Source organism: Coturnix japonica, chromosome 1, assembly GCF_054131305.1.
Source record: "Coturnix japonica strain WE chromosome 1, WE-NBRP24, whole genome shotgun sequence".
In the NCBI taxonomy this organism is placed as follows: Eukaryota; Metazoa; Chordata; class Aves; order Galliformes; family Phasianidae; genus Coturnix; species Coturnix japonica.
The window spans coordinates 125554118-125571056 of NC_140663.1; the positions used below are offsets into that span (position 1 = coordinate 125554118).

At 39.4% G+C, this 16939-nt stretch overlaps 1 protein-coding gene across 3 annotated transcripts; it reads left to right on the top strand.

The window, feature by feature from the left end:
* The first annotated feature begins 7772 nt into the window (after nt 1-7772).
* Nucleotides 7773-13964, top strand: SULT1C4 (sulfotransferase family 1C member 4). Of its 3 annotated transcripts, none has more exons than XM_015849761.3 (9): nt 7773-7859; nt 8272-8378; nt 8821-8998; nt 10615-10752; nt 11226-11323; nt 11641-11767; nt 12805-12899; nt 13092-13272; nt 13412-13964. In XM_015849761.3, the coding sequence occupies exons 3-9, from the start codon at nt 8827-8829 to the stop codon at nt 13522-13524; spliced, it is 924 nt and encodes a 307-aa protein (XP_015705247.1). In that variant the 5' UTR covers nt 7773-7859; nt 8272-8378; nt 8821-8826; the 3' UTR covers nt 13525-13964. The 3 variants fall into 3 exon arrangements, with proteins under 3 accessions (XP_015705247.1, XP_085408203.1, XP_015705239.3); XM_085552077.1 differs by having other exon boundaries at nt 8278-8378; XM_015849753.3 differs by lacking the exon at nt 8272-8378.
* The last annotated feature ends 2975 nt before the right edge of the window (nt 13965-16939 follow it).

Below are 16939 nucleotides of genomic sequence, written 5' to 3' on the forward strand. Positions count from 1 at the left end.
TAATGAAGTTCTTCTCAGGAAATAATTGCAAAAATGGCTACCTTTGCACAAGTCTGGTTTTGTTTTTCTCTGACCAAGTTTCATGCAGCCTCAGGGGAAGCTGTAGCTGCCATTAGCCACAAGGTACCTCTGTATAGCAAACCCAAAGTAGTGAACCTACATTGTCTCAATCACATCCTGTGTAAAAGAGTACAGAAGATACAGGGGTATTTCAAGAGATTTAAGAGCAGCTTCAATAAATGGTCAAATTGAGACCTTAGGAAGAGATATTAGCAGATATTAGGCTTGAATGGAAACATTTTCACATCAGTTCATTAAGACATTTACTAAAGGAATCCCCAGCTATTAGTGTGGTATACAGCCCATATTTAGGTCCATAAATGAGATATGTGACACCTTATTCTGTTTAGAAGAATCAGAAGCCCTGAACCAGCTTTAAAACTGAAAGCCATCTGGTGATAAACATGAATTTACATTATTTTTGAGTGTGTATTTTAAAAAGTATTTCTCCTACTCTAATTCAGCAGTTGCAGGACAGGTTGACAGGAAAGGCTGGAGAAAATAAATGTCTTTTCCACTTAGCACTGCTCTGAGGAAAATGACTATAACTGCTCAGTTAGCACTAGCTCATCAAGCCATGTATGCCTGCAGCCTGGAAATTGGACACACACTCTTCACTTGTGACCCATAATCTCTTTGTATAAATTTGTTCTTGGGCTCCATCTGTCTTCACTTCTGGTTGCTCATCACAGCAGAAGTGGGGGTCTTGGCACACCAGACTCCCACAACATCTGGCACAAATTCTGGATTTCCTCTGGGAAGAGGCAAAGATACAGCTGTGTTGGGCACCTAAAGCTGAGTAGTGCTCCCATGTTATATAATTTGGACTTTGCTCGAAGAAACGACTGTGTTGATGTTCCAGCCTAAGACACGTGAACATGTTTCTATCCATTTATATCAAGTAGTGCTGCCCGCATTAATATTGCTCATACTGACCTTGTTAGCAGAGTACTGACTGTAGGCAACTGGGAATCAGATATTAACATGCTAAGTAATGTTTGGGAGTAAGTAAATTCCTTCATTTCATACATAAAATGGCACCAAAGTCTGGAACTATTTATTACTAGTTTATGTTTTCCTCCTGTGTCTCTAGAGCAAACCTCATTTACAACTGGCAATGTGTTATCTTGCATGGTAACTACCTGACCTTCTATTTCTACAAAGTAATTTCCAGAAACAATGCCAAAAGCAAGTACTGCCTCTGACAGGATGAAGGTGCAGCATCTCATACGCATATTTTCTTGCTAAAGTTATTTGAAAAAGCTATAGGAGTCCAATTCAAATTTATCACCTGACTATGCATGCTCATGACAATAAGGTTATCTAATTGGACTGTGACCCAGTACAGTGAAGGGCTTGGGCAGAATTATATAAACCACAGACACTGACACCTTCACTAACAGGAAAGTCTGCTGGAGAGAGGAATACTTAAAGAAATTTCTTCAGAGTGATGGTAATGGAGCATAAGTGCCTTATTGATGCAGACTGCACTTATGTACTCAGATTAAATGCTTTGCTCAATCAAATACTTTTCATTTCATGTTTACAATTAAAATTTCCCTTAGCAATTGTTTTGCTATTACATAAGCATAATGATTATCTCAGCCACATGCAGTTGAAACCCAGACTTCCATTAAATAAGCATTACAAGATTGGTGGTACAGTTTCAAGTTTTACAAATATCTACTATATTGTTACCACATGGGTCAGGTGTCTATGACAGGGCACGGAGCACAAAAACACAGGATGGCTAAGGTAGAAAGGCCCCTCTGGATCCCCCATGCCCACCCCCTCTCCAGCAAGGCCACCCAGAGCAGGGTGCCCAGGGCCACTGCAAGGTGGCTGCTGGAGATCCCCAAGGAGGAAACCCTACAGCTTGTGGGCAGCCTGTGCCAGTGCTCCATCACCCACACAGTGCAGAAGTGCTCTGGGTGTTCAGATAGAGCCTCCTGTGTGCCAGTTTGTGTCCATGGTCACTTGTCCTGGCACTGGGTACCACTGAAAACAGCCTGGCTGTGTCTTCTGTGCACCCTTCCTCCACATATTTGTACATGAGTGAGAACCTCCTGAGCTCTCTGAGCTCTCTCAGCCTCTCTGCATAGAAGAGGGGCTACACTCCCAAATTATCTTAGTGGTACTTCAGTGGATTCTCTCCAATATGTCCAGGTCTGTACTGGTGGGCCCAGAACCAGACCTAGCACTTCAGGTGTGGCCTCACCAGTGTTGAGCAGAGAGGAATGATCACCTTCTGGCAAGACTTTGCCTAATGCAGCCAAGAATACCATTGATCTTTGTGATGACCGCACAGTGCTGTCTCATGTCCCATTTAGTGTTCATCAGGACTCCCAGGTCCTTCCCTGCAGAGCAGCTTTTGCCCCCGGTGTGCGATAGTGCTTGGGGTTTTTATTGCCCACGTACAAGACCCTGCACTTCTCCTTGTTTAACTTCATGATATTCCTATCAACCCACCTCTCCAGCCTGCCAAAGTCCTTCTGCACATCAGCCACTCCCATCAGTTTCATTTCATCTCCTTATATCGGTGTTTATCTCTGGCCAAGTTCCATAACACCAAAAGATTTAATTGCCTGAAGTTGCTCACCAACTTCAGTGAGGTCCATTTTATTCAGTCAATGAGATGTGGGGAAGGAGCAATCAGCTTTAAAATTCCAAAAGCCTGAAACTGAAAATTGGCTTGTGCAGCCAGTTCTATTGTTTTGCCAGAGTGTGCATGTTTACGGATGACTAAGAGAGCTGCACATCTATAGATTTCAGTATGTACCATTATTAAAGTGATTTTAATATTCTTGGAATAAAGTCTGTGTTTTGTCCAGCAGAGGGAGACCAGGGTTTTATCTAAACACTTTTTTTTTTTTCCTTTTTTGTTTTTATGACATAATTTTCTATATCACGTAGACTGATAAATTTAGGGGGGAAAAAAGCCCTGATGAATATCATATTGAAAACCTCCTTATGTTTCTGGATACTTATGCAGGATTTGCAGTCTTCATCCCACTTCAAGTGTGGCACTATAAATAACAGAAAACAACTTCTTTCTTTTTTCTAACATGATTTCAAAGTTCTATTGTGATTCCTGGTTAAATTTAAAATGCAAAGGATTCAAATCCTGCATTAAAAAATAGAACAAAAGGAGCCCTCATTGTCTTTAAATTGTTTGAGAATTATTCATGCCCATAGTCTGAAATGATTTCTTATCCAAGACACGTCTGCTTTCAGATGTTTTTAAAATCTGATATAATACACTCAGTGAGTTGTTGAGTTACCTGCATTCCTTCATATGCTCCTTCCTTATATCCATATGCTCCCCAAAACACTCACTGCAAGGACAGTATGGTTAAAAGAGCTACTACAGAAATAATAGGGTGTTCCATTATTTAATGAAAGAGAATCTATTTCCAGCAATCAAGTCAAAGAATTGTCTACAATGAATTCTGCTCCTTCTGCTTCAATAAGATCATTAGTTCTACCAATGATTAATAAAATAAAAGCTTCAGATAGAAACATATTTATTTTTACAGATATTCCCTCTTCCATTACTTTTTTGTTTTTCAGTCTACAAAACCTATACCACAACTGCTGGATTTAATAGGAGAAAAAGAGATTTTAAAGGAGATTTCACTGGAAGAACAGCAAAAATTATCATGGACTCAACCTCTGGAGAGCTAACAAAACTAGCAATATCTTTAATCATCTACTTAACTTCTTCAGATATTCTAGTCATTAACATACAAATGTCTCTGCTCATATTAAGTGATGCTGATGTCAAGAGCAGCACAATACAGGTGTGGAATGCCATAAAGTATAGTAGCAGCATGTACTAATGGGGTCATAGGTCAGTCAAATAGATATGGGTCTCCAGGCAATAAGTTTCTGCTTTTCAGTTCACTATCAGCTAAAATTAGAAGAAACTGTTTTAACTCTATGCTACTGGAAATAAGAATGTAAGAAAATGGTGCAAATGTCCCATTATCCCTGAAACAACTCCGGTGACAGTGTGCCAAAAGGAAGGTGAATCCTTCCCGAGGAGAAGTGGAGGCAGCCGAGCTCTGTGAGCATGTACTGAAGGAAACTGGCTGTGCTGTGTAGTTGTGTTCCTGAATATCCACGTGGCTGTTCCACGTGCTGAAAAGAAAATTTTACCAAGAATCAAGGGAGAGATTCCCATACATGTAATTAGACACAGATTTCTAGGCTTCCTGAAAGCCTCGTGACTACAAAAACTAATGTGAACTGCCCCAACCTCATTCACAATGCCATTATGGCAAGAATAATTCCAAAGACAGCCCAACATATCCATCATTTATGATTACTTGCACCACCCTGCAGCATCCCGTTGTTACCATTTCTGATCAACAGCCTGCAGCTTTTCATTCCAAGATAAAGATCTGAGCACTCTTAGCCAGGCTAAAATAAGATAATAAATCCAGCATGCTTAACAGAGGTAACATCTGCCAGCAGTTTGCACTCTGGAAGAGGCCAAGGAAAACCTGGAAGAAGATCTTCACAGACAGGGCCTGGTGTCTTTTTGGAATGGCCTAGTAAAGCCATCCATGATCCTAATATAGAAACACTATCCCTGGTCCGTTTTTTCCTCCCTCTCAGCTCCCTACTCCACTGCAGGATGAATCTATCACCCATTGCTTACTTTGAAAGCAGTTTTAAAGCTGCAGGTAAAGATTTTTGACCTGATTTGAGCTTATCTGGCACAGTATGCTGTTCACAGGCCTCAGATTCACAGCTGCAATAAAGGAGAACCACTTGATAAGGAGCTCTTGGGCTTTTCTTTGTTCAGGCAGCAAATTCAGCTGATTTACTTTCGAGATTACTTCATGACCGAGATAGCTGCATAACTAAAAAAGGCACAAACGCCATTTCAAACTAACAAATGAGCCCTCAGATACAGGTGTGAGAAAGAAGAGCAGAATTCACATGGTCTTCCACAGAGAGGAAAAGAGCAGGATTACAAAACACAAGAGTGATAGCCATGAAAGAAGAATGTGAGAAACAGAAAAAGAGGCATTAGACCTTAACTGTATATTCTGTTTGTTCTGTTTTGCTTGTTAGTTCTGGTGCAGTCATCCTTCCGAACAAAACCATTGTGCCAAAGACAGAAAATAATGAAGTAGTTTGTCTGAAAGCCAACCAGGAAGTTTTTTTGTTTGTTTCTTTGTTTATTTCTCAATACTTTGGAAAGCTTTCCTGAAATTGTACAGAGAACGCTGCCAATTCCAGATCCCCAGTGGGAACTCACGAGCTCTGTACTATGACTTGCATTGGAAAGTTCATCACATTCTTCCTCTCTTTCCCTTACTGTCCCACATTTGCACATCTGCCCTACTTGCCTCATTCGGTTTGCACAGCCCTGCACTAATCTTCCCCTTTTTTTTATTATGTTTTAAATTTCACCCGCATAGCTTTGCCATGTGCCCTCCTGCACTAGGAGCCTTTGTATAACCTTACATTGAATAAGTCAGCTTCACCAGCAAGCAGCTAAACACCACACAGCCTTTCACCTCACTCCCCACTCCCAGAGGGTTGGAGAGAGAACTGGTTGAGATAAGAACTGTTTACTAAGGCAGAAAAGGAAGAGATAAATAATAGCAACACTAATGACATATACATATTTTTTGCAAAACAAGTGATACACAAAGCAATTTCTCACTGCCCGCCAACCAATGCCCTGACAGTCCCTGAGCAGCAGCTGTCCCACTGGCCAACCTCCCTCAGATTTATACTTTATTCATATGATGTCATATGGTATGGAATATCCCTTAGGCCCATTCAGATCAGCAATCCTGTTTCTGTCCCCTCCCAGATCCTTGTCCCCCCCCACTCCCCCCCAGAGAAGAACAACAAAACACAAGCCTTATTGAGAAGCAGATGGGGGATCTGAGTTTTTTTAGTCTGGAGAAGAGGAGGCTCAGATATGACCTTATCACTCTCTACAACATGCTGAAAGGCAGCTGTGGTGAGGTGGGAGTCAGCCTGTTCTCCCATGTAACTAGAAATAGGGCTAGAGGGAATGGCCTCAAGTTGTACCAGAGAAGATTCAGGTTGGCCATTAGAAAATACTTATCCTTCAAGAGAGTGGCCTGGCACTGGCACAGGCTGCTCAGGGAGGTGGTGGAATCATCATCCCTGGAGGTGTTCAAGAAACTTCTAGATGTACTGAGAGACATGGCTTAGTGAGAAACATTGGTGATAGTTGGACTGGATGATCTTAGAGGTCTTTTCCAACCTTGGTGATTCTACGATTCTATGATGCTACCTGAACTTGTACAAAGCATTTAACACTACCCTGCATGACATCCTTGTCTCTAAACTGCAGAGATACAGATCTGGTGGATGGGCCACTCCATAGATGAGGAATTGGCTGGATTGTTACACTAACAATCAATGGCTTGATGTCCATGTAGGAACCACTGACAAATGGTATTTGTCAGGAGGTAGCATTGTGGCCAGTGCTACTTAACATATTTGTGGACAGTGAGATTGAATGTTGTGTAGTTTCCTTCTCTGGAGATATTCAAGACCGGACTGGACACCTACCTGTGCGACGTGGTGTAGGGAAACAGCTTTGGCAGAGGGGTTGGACTCGATGATCTCAGGAGGTCCCTTCTAACTCTTACGATTCTGTGATTCTGTATCAGTGATCTTGAACAGCTTGTGTCAGCTCTGTTGGGCTTTGTATGAAAGCCCACATTACTAAGATAGCATATAACCTGTAAAATTTCTCGAAAAAGTAAACTGCTTGTGGATCAAGGAGTAGAATGCTGATTAGCCCTCCATAAAAGGGTTGGATTGTGTAAGGATGGCCACGTCCTCATTTGATTTGGATGCATGAAATATCTTTTAAAATAGAAACAGAAAGAGCTATTTCAGATACAAATCTTGCCAGGCCATCCAAAGGATAACCAAACAGGAGTTAGGAGGATGCAGAGTGATTGCATACCTTCAGTGGAAAATAGAAGCAGGACCTGATATCAGTGCTGTATCATAATCATTTTGCTTATGTCTACAATCCATCCAAACTTTCTTAAGTTCAGCTGAAGTGAACAATGACTTGCCTCAGGAAAATAAGCTTTTCTGATGCATTCAAACATCTGACTTCAATATTTGAGAACTAGATAACATATTGTCATTATCCCAATTTGTCAGACAGTGTTAATATGCTGTTTGTGACTCATGTAGGGCATATCATTATCTCTCCCAGAACCTCATGAAAAGATAGGCAGAAACTTAGATTTTAGAAAGGAACGATACCTCATGTGCAGGGATCCTAAAACTTGCAGTTTCATACTAGTTGAGAAATGACTTCTGTTAAATGAGCATTGTGCCAAATACCATGAAAATGAAACCAGTTTATTCAGTCCCATTGATCTTAGGTGTTAACAGCAAACAAACCGTTCTGGCAACTTAGATTAAAAATTAGAAAGAAAATGCATCATTTCATGATGATTGACAACAATATAGACAAGTTAAAATTGTCTTTCTGGAGGTGGTGGCCAACATCTAAGGCTGTTTCAGCAAAGAATCATACTTTCGATGAAAGTTCAAAGTAGTTTTCCATGACAGGGTTAAAAAGGAGTTCATTAACCAAGCCAGAAAAAACTCTTCGGCTGTTGGCTGCTGCTGTATTTCCTCTTTGCTCTCATCACACTCGTAGGACGGATAAAAACTCCACCCAAGCTTTCATTCTACATCTGTCTGGAGATCCGAGCAGTTACACTGCCACTGATGTGATCTATGATGGAAGAAATTCAAGCATGAAAACTTCTCTTGTAAGTTTCTTTCTCTCTCTTTTTTTTTTTTTTTTTTTTTAAGTTCTAGGGTCAGAGCTCAGTCACCAACCAACTTCTTGCTCTGTTCAACAGAATCTGTGTTAAAGCAGGTGTTGAGTGAACATGGAAACAAAAGGAAATATTTTGGCAGTGCTTGCTGTTCAAATTAAAATCTGTATTTTATGCTTTCTAACTCATATTTGTAATTGAGGTTATTTCCGTAGCCTCCCCCTAAGCAGAAATTTCCACCAATCAGATTCTGGAACTCTGAATTTTATGGCTAGAATATCCCTCAAGAGGAATACAGAATTCTGTAACTACTTTTTGCAAAGCTGTAGGATGGGCAGCAGATTCAATAATTCAGTTGATTAAATAATTAATGTGTAACAGCCTTTAGTTAATCATCTATCAGTTTCAGGATATTTATTGGCAACAACACCCAGTGTTCAGTCAAAAACACTAAAAGTGAAAACCTGCAGGACCAAAAGACAGACCAGACGAGTTCTGTGCTTATTTATCGTGAGTATCAGGCCTGAAGGGTGTTATCAGGAGAGTGTTTATTTTCTTTCAGAACAAAGGGTTGGGTTCTATGTACTGACTTCAGTGGGAGCTTTTAGGCTCTTCTGAATCACAGTCCTGATTACTTTTTCTTGCCTTTCAAAGGGCACACAGTCAGTGTTTTACATAAGTATGTTCTCTAAAATATCTACAGATGAAAATAATGTATGGGTTTTTTAAAATCTCTTTTCGTATCTGAGTAAATGGAATGGTTGTTAAAGATGCTGAGAGTTACCAAGAGGAACATTTATTCAAATTACATCCAGCTTAAAGGAGCCTAAATATGGACTCAGATTGGTTGAAATGCAGGCAAGTAAATTAGAGGGTACAGAAAGGGACTTTGGGGTTGGGTGAGTCAATTTGGCAAATACATCAATTTCCAAGCCTTTCATTTCTCACGTAGGACAGAATGGCCCAGGATAAAATGAAAAATTTGAGTCTGGAAGATGACATGCTCCGACCTGAAATTGGTGAAGTGCAAGGTATTCCTGTCACGAAACCAATATGCACCATATGGGATCAAGTGTGGAACTTCAAAGCCAGACCTGATGATCTGCTCATTGCAACATATGCAAAAGCAGGTTTGTATGCATAGGAAATAGAAAAGTTTGGGGTAGTGCTCACTATTGGAATTGAGAATTCTGTTTTTCTGTTCTGACTGATATTTGTTTAATCCCAAAACTGACTTACAGTTTAAAGACATGAAGCTCTGTTAGCTGTGGTGAGCAACTTTTGATTCCTTTGGCAGAAGTTACAGACTATTACTACTGAAGTTCAAATGGTCAAAGTCTAATTGCTCACACACCTCCTCTGATTTAGAGTATACACATAGACTCTAATGTGCCATAGATCTTTTCCAGCAGCAGATGGTTATTTAACAAAGTCTAGTAAAAATCACAGTTTGTTGAGAAATTACAGAAACCATGCAAGTATGAATTGTATTCATACTAGAATTCAACATGTCCATTTGGTGATTAACTTGGCATAAACCAGTGCAGAAAACTTAACTGGAGACAGGGTACTTTTCTTAAAGAAATAACCAAATTCATTTATTGGACAAAAAAAAAAAGAATATATATTATTACAAAAAAATATTTATTTTTGAAGGTAGAAAAAAGATTTTGCTGAATTTTTAACTTATTTCTAGTCTTTTTTAACTAAAAGGATGTTATTTTAGTCTGCCTAGATTAAAATATCTCAACCATTGAGTTGAAAATAAATAAAGTTAAGTATACATTTGACATTATATTGAATCTGCCAGGTCTGCACAGTTCAAGTATCGTGTTACTGGCTGAATTTCCTACCTGTATCATTTTCCAGGTCATCCCTTAGCTTTTTCTAGCCAAAGTATCTGGGAAGAGATGTAGTTAACCTCATGATCACAGCTACAAGGGAAAAGAGGCACATGAGAGACACAATTCTGTATCTCTCATGGAATCACAGAATCGTAGAATTACTCATGTTGGAATAGACCTCAAAGATCATCAAGTCCAGCCGCAGCCTAACCTTAGTACCCTAACAACCCTCTGCTAAATCGTATCTCTGAGCACTGCATCCAAATGGCTCTTAAACAAATCCAGGGACAGTGACTCAACCACCTCCCTGGGGAAGGGATGTTGCATTTGTTCAGGCAGATGAAATAAAATGTTGTACTGAGCTTCATTACAGCATTTCACATGGGAACACTAAAAATACTGCAACTTTTTTACATTGTCAAAATGTATTAAGTTTTTATTCACTGAAACTACACATATTTCTTTTTTTTCATTCTATTTCTTTTCTTTTCTTTTTCTTTTTTTTTTTTTTCATTCAAATCCAGGGTGAAAACAAAAATTGAAATTGTTGAATAGCTGTGAAAAGGTGGAAGTTGGGATATGGGTGTTTCTTCTTTTCAAATAATAGTCTCCAAACTGTATTATGTCCATTTATCTCAGAATGCCAGTGAAGGGTGTTTCTGTTAGAAAGAAAAAACCTTTCAAAAACAGAATCCCTGAAACTGTGCTTTCAGAATCACCTTTTTATTCCTTATTATGCATTTTTCCTCCATTATCCTCTCTTTCTGTTTTTTTTCTATCACAGTCTGTGCTGTTCCTTCCTCTTTTGACCCAGATTCCTTTCAGTTTTCAGCTTTCAGTTCCCTAGCAGAAGAGACTCTCAGCTCTCCACTGGGGAAACATCTAAGCACTGACATTTTCAGGTACTACGTGGACACAGGAGATAGTGGATATGATTCAACAAAATGGAGATGTTGAGAAGTGTAGACGTGCCAGTACTTACAAACGCCATCCTTTCCTTGAGTGGTACATCCCAGGTTCTTCACATCTCGCATACTCAGGTGAATATCACATAAATAGATTTGTATTTTAAATGAAGTGAAATAAAACAAGCATCCAGAACTGATGCCACAGGTTTTCTTTGCCACTGCACTGTGTGCCATGTCAAGAATCACGCTGGTGCAGTTCAGTTGTTTTACTTTAAGCATCAAATGCTACACAAGCCAATAGAAGGCTGGCAGACATGGCACAGGCCCTACTGAAGGTGTGCCTCTGAAAGCTGTGTGTCATACTCCACAGTACCTAAGTCAGCTGCAGATGTACCCAAAATGTAAGTAAAATTACATGCAGAAAAATTCCTTCAGAAGCACAGAAGGTGCTTATGTGATGTTGTCTATGTTCTGTTTAGTTGCTTTGGAGATTAATTATCATTATTATGTGGCCTTCTAAAAAGTCACCTTCAAAATGTCGATAGCAAAGAAGCACTAGCAGAACTTACAGAGCAGGTCAGTTCTCATAAAAAGTCATTCTGCAGGCCTGAAGTTAGCTGAAGCTATGCCTTCTCCACGAACGATAAAAACTCATCTCCCTGTGCAGCTGGTTCCTCCCTCCTTCTGGCAACAAAACTGCAAGGTAAGGCTGTAGAGGTAGGATTCTCTCTACTTCACATGGAAAGAAAGTAATAAAAGCAAACTGAATGTGGTTTCCAGAATCTTCATGGAAACTAAAGATCTCCCCAGCTATTCCTCAAAGTCTGTATGAAACTAGAGAAGTGATGGCTGAGTGTCTGAGATGGATGTCAGAGAATGGCAGTTTCCAAGCAAAATCTCTTCAGCCTTTGTAACTCAGGCTCCAAGAGAAAACACCAGGATAAGACTAATATCCATAGGAGCACGCTTAAGCTTGTATTTTCTCTCTCTCTTTCTCTCTCATTTTCACATCAAACAAAGATCATCTATGTGGCAAGAAATGCAAAAGACAACCTGGTGTCATACTACCATTTCCACAGAATGAATAAAGTATTGCCTGACCCAGGATCCATCGAGGAGTTCACGGAGAAATTCATGAGCGGAGAAGGTGATGAGCTGCAATCAGTTGTTGAAGAGATTTTGTTCATTTAAAAGTACCCGATAGCTGAATATCTGTTTCAAAATTCAATGCTGACACTCTGTGGAGGAATATCCACTCAAAGTGTCTTCTTAGTAATTTGTCTTCATTCAGAGGTTTGTATAGTACCCAAAAGATGAAGCACATCTTAACATGCATATTTTGAAAGAGAAAAGACAACAATGCTACTCGTCATTATCGTTCAAAATCATATGTGATGATTTTAGAATTTTCTCTGTGAGGTTAAAAGAAACCTGCTTAGAAGCCATCTGGGAAGATACAGCAGCTCAATGGCTGTATTCTAGAATGACACATAAAAGAGTAAAGTTTATTTATGTATTATTTGTGCAGCATGAATTTGAGCTAGGGGAGTCCTTTTGCCTAAAATCAACAGTCAAAAAATCAGGCATCTGAACAAAGCCAATTATCTAGCAAAGGACAGGCAACCCCAAAAACTGATTCTTCCTCTTCTAAAAGACTTCCTCTTCTAAAAGACAAAAAAAGATTCTTCCTCTTCCTTTTTCTAAAAGAAATAAAACCCGTTCACGTGGATGAAAGAGTTCAGTAAAGTTTCTGTAGGCCCATTTTTGCAAGTATGTAGGCCCAGAAACAGCACTGTCTGGACCAGCAGGGAAGTCTTGTGCCTAATTAAGACTTTGTGTCTTATGTTTGGACGTCTCTGCTTGCACGCCTTCTGTCCAGGTGCAGTTGTTTAGAACAAAACAACGCATGTCAAAGCCAGTCAACTTGGTACTTACAGGAGAGAAATAGGCTCTTCTGATGGCATACCAAATAGTTCAACAGGAACATATAATAATATATGTAAAAAGGGACCTTTGTTGTCCATATAGTCCAGCACCATGCAGGGCAAACTGAAAGTCATTCAAAACTGGCTTAAAAACCAGGGAAATACATAAACACTGATTATGGAGGAAATGTCAGAGTCACAGATACTTCAAGATAAGACCAGGTATTTATAACTGATGCTGCTGTTACTCCTTTTTCAGTGCTCTGGGGTTCCTGGTATGACCACGTCAAAGGATGGTGGAAGGCAAAAGACAAGCACCGTATTCTCTACCTCTTCTATGAAGATATGAAGGAGGTAAAGCCAGAATGTGTGAGCTCTGTTTGAAATCTGGAAGTTTGGTAGATATTATCCACAATCAACAGATGCCTATTATGTCATCTGTACCTGTAAATCTCCAGACAACCTGACTTTTCACCTCAATAACAACTGCAATTTCCTTGCTTTATTTTTGACACTGTTTCTTGCCCTACTTTCTTCTCTCTGCAGAATCCAAAGAGAGAAATTCAGAAGATTCTGAAGTTTCTGGAGAAGGATTTAGACGACCAGGTTCTCAACAAGATCGTATATAACACCTCATTTGAGATCATGAAAGACAATCCCATGACAAACTACACTAGGGATTTTGAGGGAATAATGGATCACTCAGTTTCCCCATTCATGAGAAAAGGTACCAAGGTTTATTACTGGCATTTAGTCTCATTCTGACTTGAAATAATAACTACATTCAGATATAGTTCTTTAGTAAGTCATGGTTAATGGGCTTTGAGAAAAAATGGTAAGTTATTATTTTTAATTTTTTTTCATAGGATCTGTCGGGGACTGGAAGAATTATTTCACTGTGGCACTGAATAAGAAATTCGATGAGGATTATAGGAAGAAAATGGCTGATACCTCTCTAGTTTTTCGCACGGAATTGTGATTGTTACCAATGGGAGTTATTCTTTAGCATTTTCTATTTTCCATGTTTTGCTTTTCCTTCACAAAATGCCTTTCAAAATCTTTCTTTCACACACTAACGATTCTTCATTACGACAAGATTGTTCGAACTGCATGGAAATGTAGATTTGCTTCCTCGGAGAAAATACTCTCTCCCTGAATATTTGCCATTCAACCCTTCCACGGTAACTTTCATCATTAACTACATTATTTCAGATATTTCGGGTTTTTGTCTTTGATAAACTGCAGTTTCAAATCAGAAATGATGAAACCAACAGGAAAAAGAAGGTGTTGAAAGATTGCACAAGCTGTGGGCATTATTACATGTTATTCCCACATTGTATAAATATTAATCAATAAATAATAACAATAATAAATTTTAAATGTTGGTCAAGAATAAACAAGGCAAGAGAAGTGCACAAAGTAGAATCATTTCTTTTTTTTTTTTTTCTTGTGTTAAGCTGGGCATCGTAAATGCTACTGAGATGAAAGCAGCATTTCCAAAATCATCAAATACCCATTACCTGATGAAATTTGTTACAGGACTATAGGGAGGTACTCATCTTTAATCCAGTTATGAAGGCTGTGGACATTTCTGGATCAGGAGAAGAAGCTTATGCCATTGTTGCCTTATTGAAATGAATGGCACCAGCTTCTGAAAAAAACTGGAGAAAATTCTGAAAGTTGGTATGAAGCAGGTCAAGAGTCAGTGATGAAAATATTTGCCCTTTCTCCACTTTTATAAATGTGCCCATCAGACTTCTCACATTATCACTTACTCCTTTTCTCTGCTCTTCCCTTGTTGACTAAATCCAAAAACAGCCAAATTAGAAACTTCAGTTGCAATAAGGTTCGCTCAGTATTATCAAACAATGCGTTAGTGTCAGCATCAGAACTATAGCCATTTCTTCAGTTGGTACGAAATTAATTAATATAAACCATGGCCCCTTTAATCAGAGACAACTGTTACCAATCAACGCACTTCAACATTTAAACTGCTTCCACACACAAAAAGCCCCTGAAGAGTTCCCGTTTAACTGGATTTGCAGCTTGAATGTCAGAAGGTAAACAATATACACTGAAGCAGCTGGAGGAAAATGCCATCTTGGACTCTATAGCCCAACACAAAATGCTTGCTATAGTAATTTTCTCTTCAGCATGAGGAGGTTCCAGGTATCTAAAACATCTGCAACCACCAGCATGCACAGACCCTTTCAGGCTAGAGATTTATCCAAATGTCTACATTAAACATAGTTCCTTAAAGGGCACAAACATCAAATTTGGAAACAAAGAAAGTAGGCATTTGTTACACAGATGCAAACGTAGGCATTGGGAGACCTTTAGGTCAGTGAGGATTCCTGCTCGCATATAAAGGATGTATCTGATAACTGGACTACCTGATAAAAAATAAAAATCATCTGGCAGAGGTGCTGCTGCTCCTTGCAGCAAAACTAAATATGAGCCTGGGGAGGTTTAAGTGGCTTCTGCAGCTTTTGTTCATGATAAACTTAGCTTGTTATTTCACCATCACCAGTACAAGGAAAAGGTGTTGCCTGCTCTCTTACATATTGCTGTTCTCTTGGGTCACTCCAAGAAATCACGTGAGTCAGCTCTTTGTCAATCTAATCCTCATTCAGGGTCATAAGAGCTATCAGTAAATGGAAAATATGTTTAACTCAGTAGCTAGGTAACATAATATGAGGTTGCACAGGTGACATATTTGCTCCTCTTTCGAAATCTCTGCTTATTAGAAGGACAAAACGCCGAAGGCACCAGCTGCAGGGTGAGGGTGGCACAGAGGCTTGTGTCATACAGGTTTCTCTTCCTTAGGTAAATCTTCAATTAACTGGAATTCAGCTGCTCTGAAAAGCAAATAAAAAGTAATGCAGGCCAGAGAAAGCAATCTTGGAAGAAAAAACAAAGTGCGTGTGTGTGGGGGAGGGAATAAGAACTGGATATGTGGGTATGTAAAAATTGTCTATCCTTATCTCACTTATTTTATATATATAAATATATATATATATAATATATTAAAAAATGGAAACACAAAATTTTATGAGAAAACATAGCTGGCAGGGGGATGGAAAAATGGAATGTTTTTTCCTTTTAAGCCCTCTTAACCTAGCAGAGTTGAGACAGAACAACCCATTTGTAATATGCTATGAATTGAAATTAATTCCTTGTAAAACTACTGGCAACAACTAGTTGTTTTCAGTAAGACTGTATCTGTAGTTACAGGAAAAGTTAGAGAAAGGAGTTATAGGCTGTACGCATCCCCCAGTGGTCCTGGAAATTATGGTATTTTGGTGGTTTATTTTTGTCCAAGTACCTAGAAGCATGATTTTACTGGCTTTCTTACACAGGTACAGCTTCTTCTATGTAAGCTCAAACAGGACCTGTATAAGTTTAGTGGATGCGAGTTCTTCAGTGCTGCTTCTGTTCTAAGAAAGTGTACCTGCAGAGTTAGGATAGCTGGCAAACGTATGAAAACCAGTGTTCATTAATAGATGCTAGCTATTCACATGTGCCTGCTCTGCAGCCCTGTGCTAACAGCTAACAAATCAAGTCCTACCACTGGAATGAATGAAGATTCACACTTTGATACCATGTTTGACTAGAAACTGTTGTATGAGTTTCAGGGTAGTCATGATCTCCTTGTAGCTTGACTGTCTTTACAAACTAGCAGAGCCATTTTACTTCCCCATGTGGAAGGTGGCCATTTAAAAGCCAGAATGGAAGAAGCTCCAAGCTTAAAAAATAATTAAGGCGAGAGGCAGAGAAAGAGCTATTCTACCTTCTTAGCTACCATTCAGAGATATAGAAGCACTGCTTTCCTTCCTATTAATTGTACTGCAGATTATCTGCTTTGTGCTTGGACTGAAAGTTACTGCTTATCTGGTCAAGAAACAGACCATTGACAGAGGGTAGCTTTTAGTCTACTTGTTCTACCTATAGAGGATATGGATATCTTAGCCTGTATATAGCATAATTTTTTTATAAAGATTTTGTCAACATGCTGAGAAGAAGCCTTATCTTTACAGCAAGGTTAATGATTAATTCTGGAATTTTACAGAGGTGCAATAACATTGCTTTTTAAGCCTGGACTTCCACTCACATCTCTTGATTAGTCACATGAGCCCTGGCTCAGTGTAGGTTACAGGTGAAGCTAGAGGCTCTCTGAGGAAATCTAGCCTTACTCATTCCACTCATAGAATGAAACCAAGCCGTGCTGTCAGGCCTGAAGCCATGGGCTTAGGCTGGATAACCAGGCTCTGCCTGCCCTCCAGACCAAGCACAGACTTAGGTATCGTGTAGGTGCACTGGGAATGCTGTTGTGCAGCAGTGTCCCATGCTTAATGTTGAAGAGGCAAATCAGTTGTGCATCAGTATCTAGAATG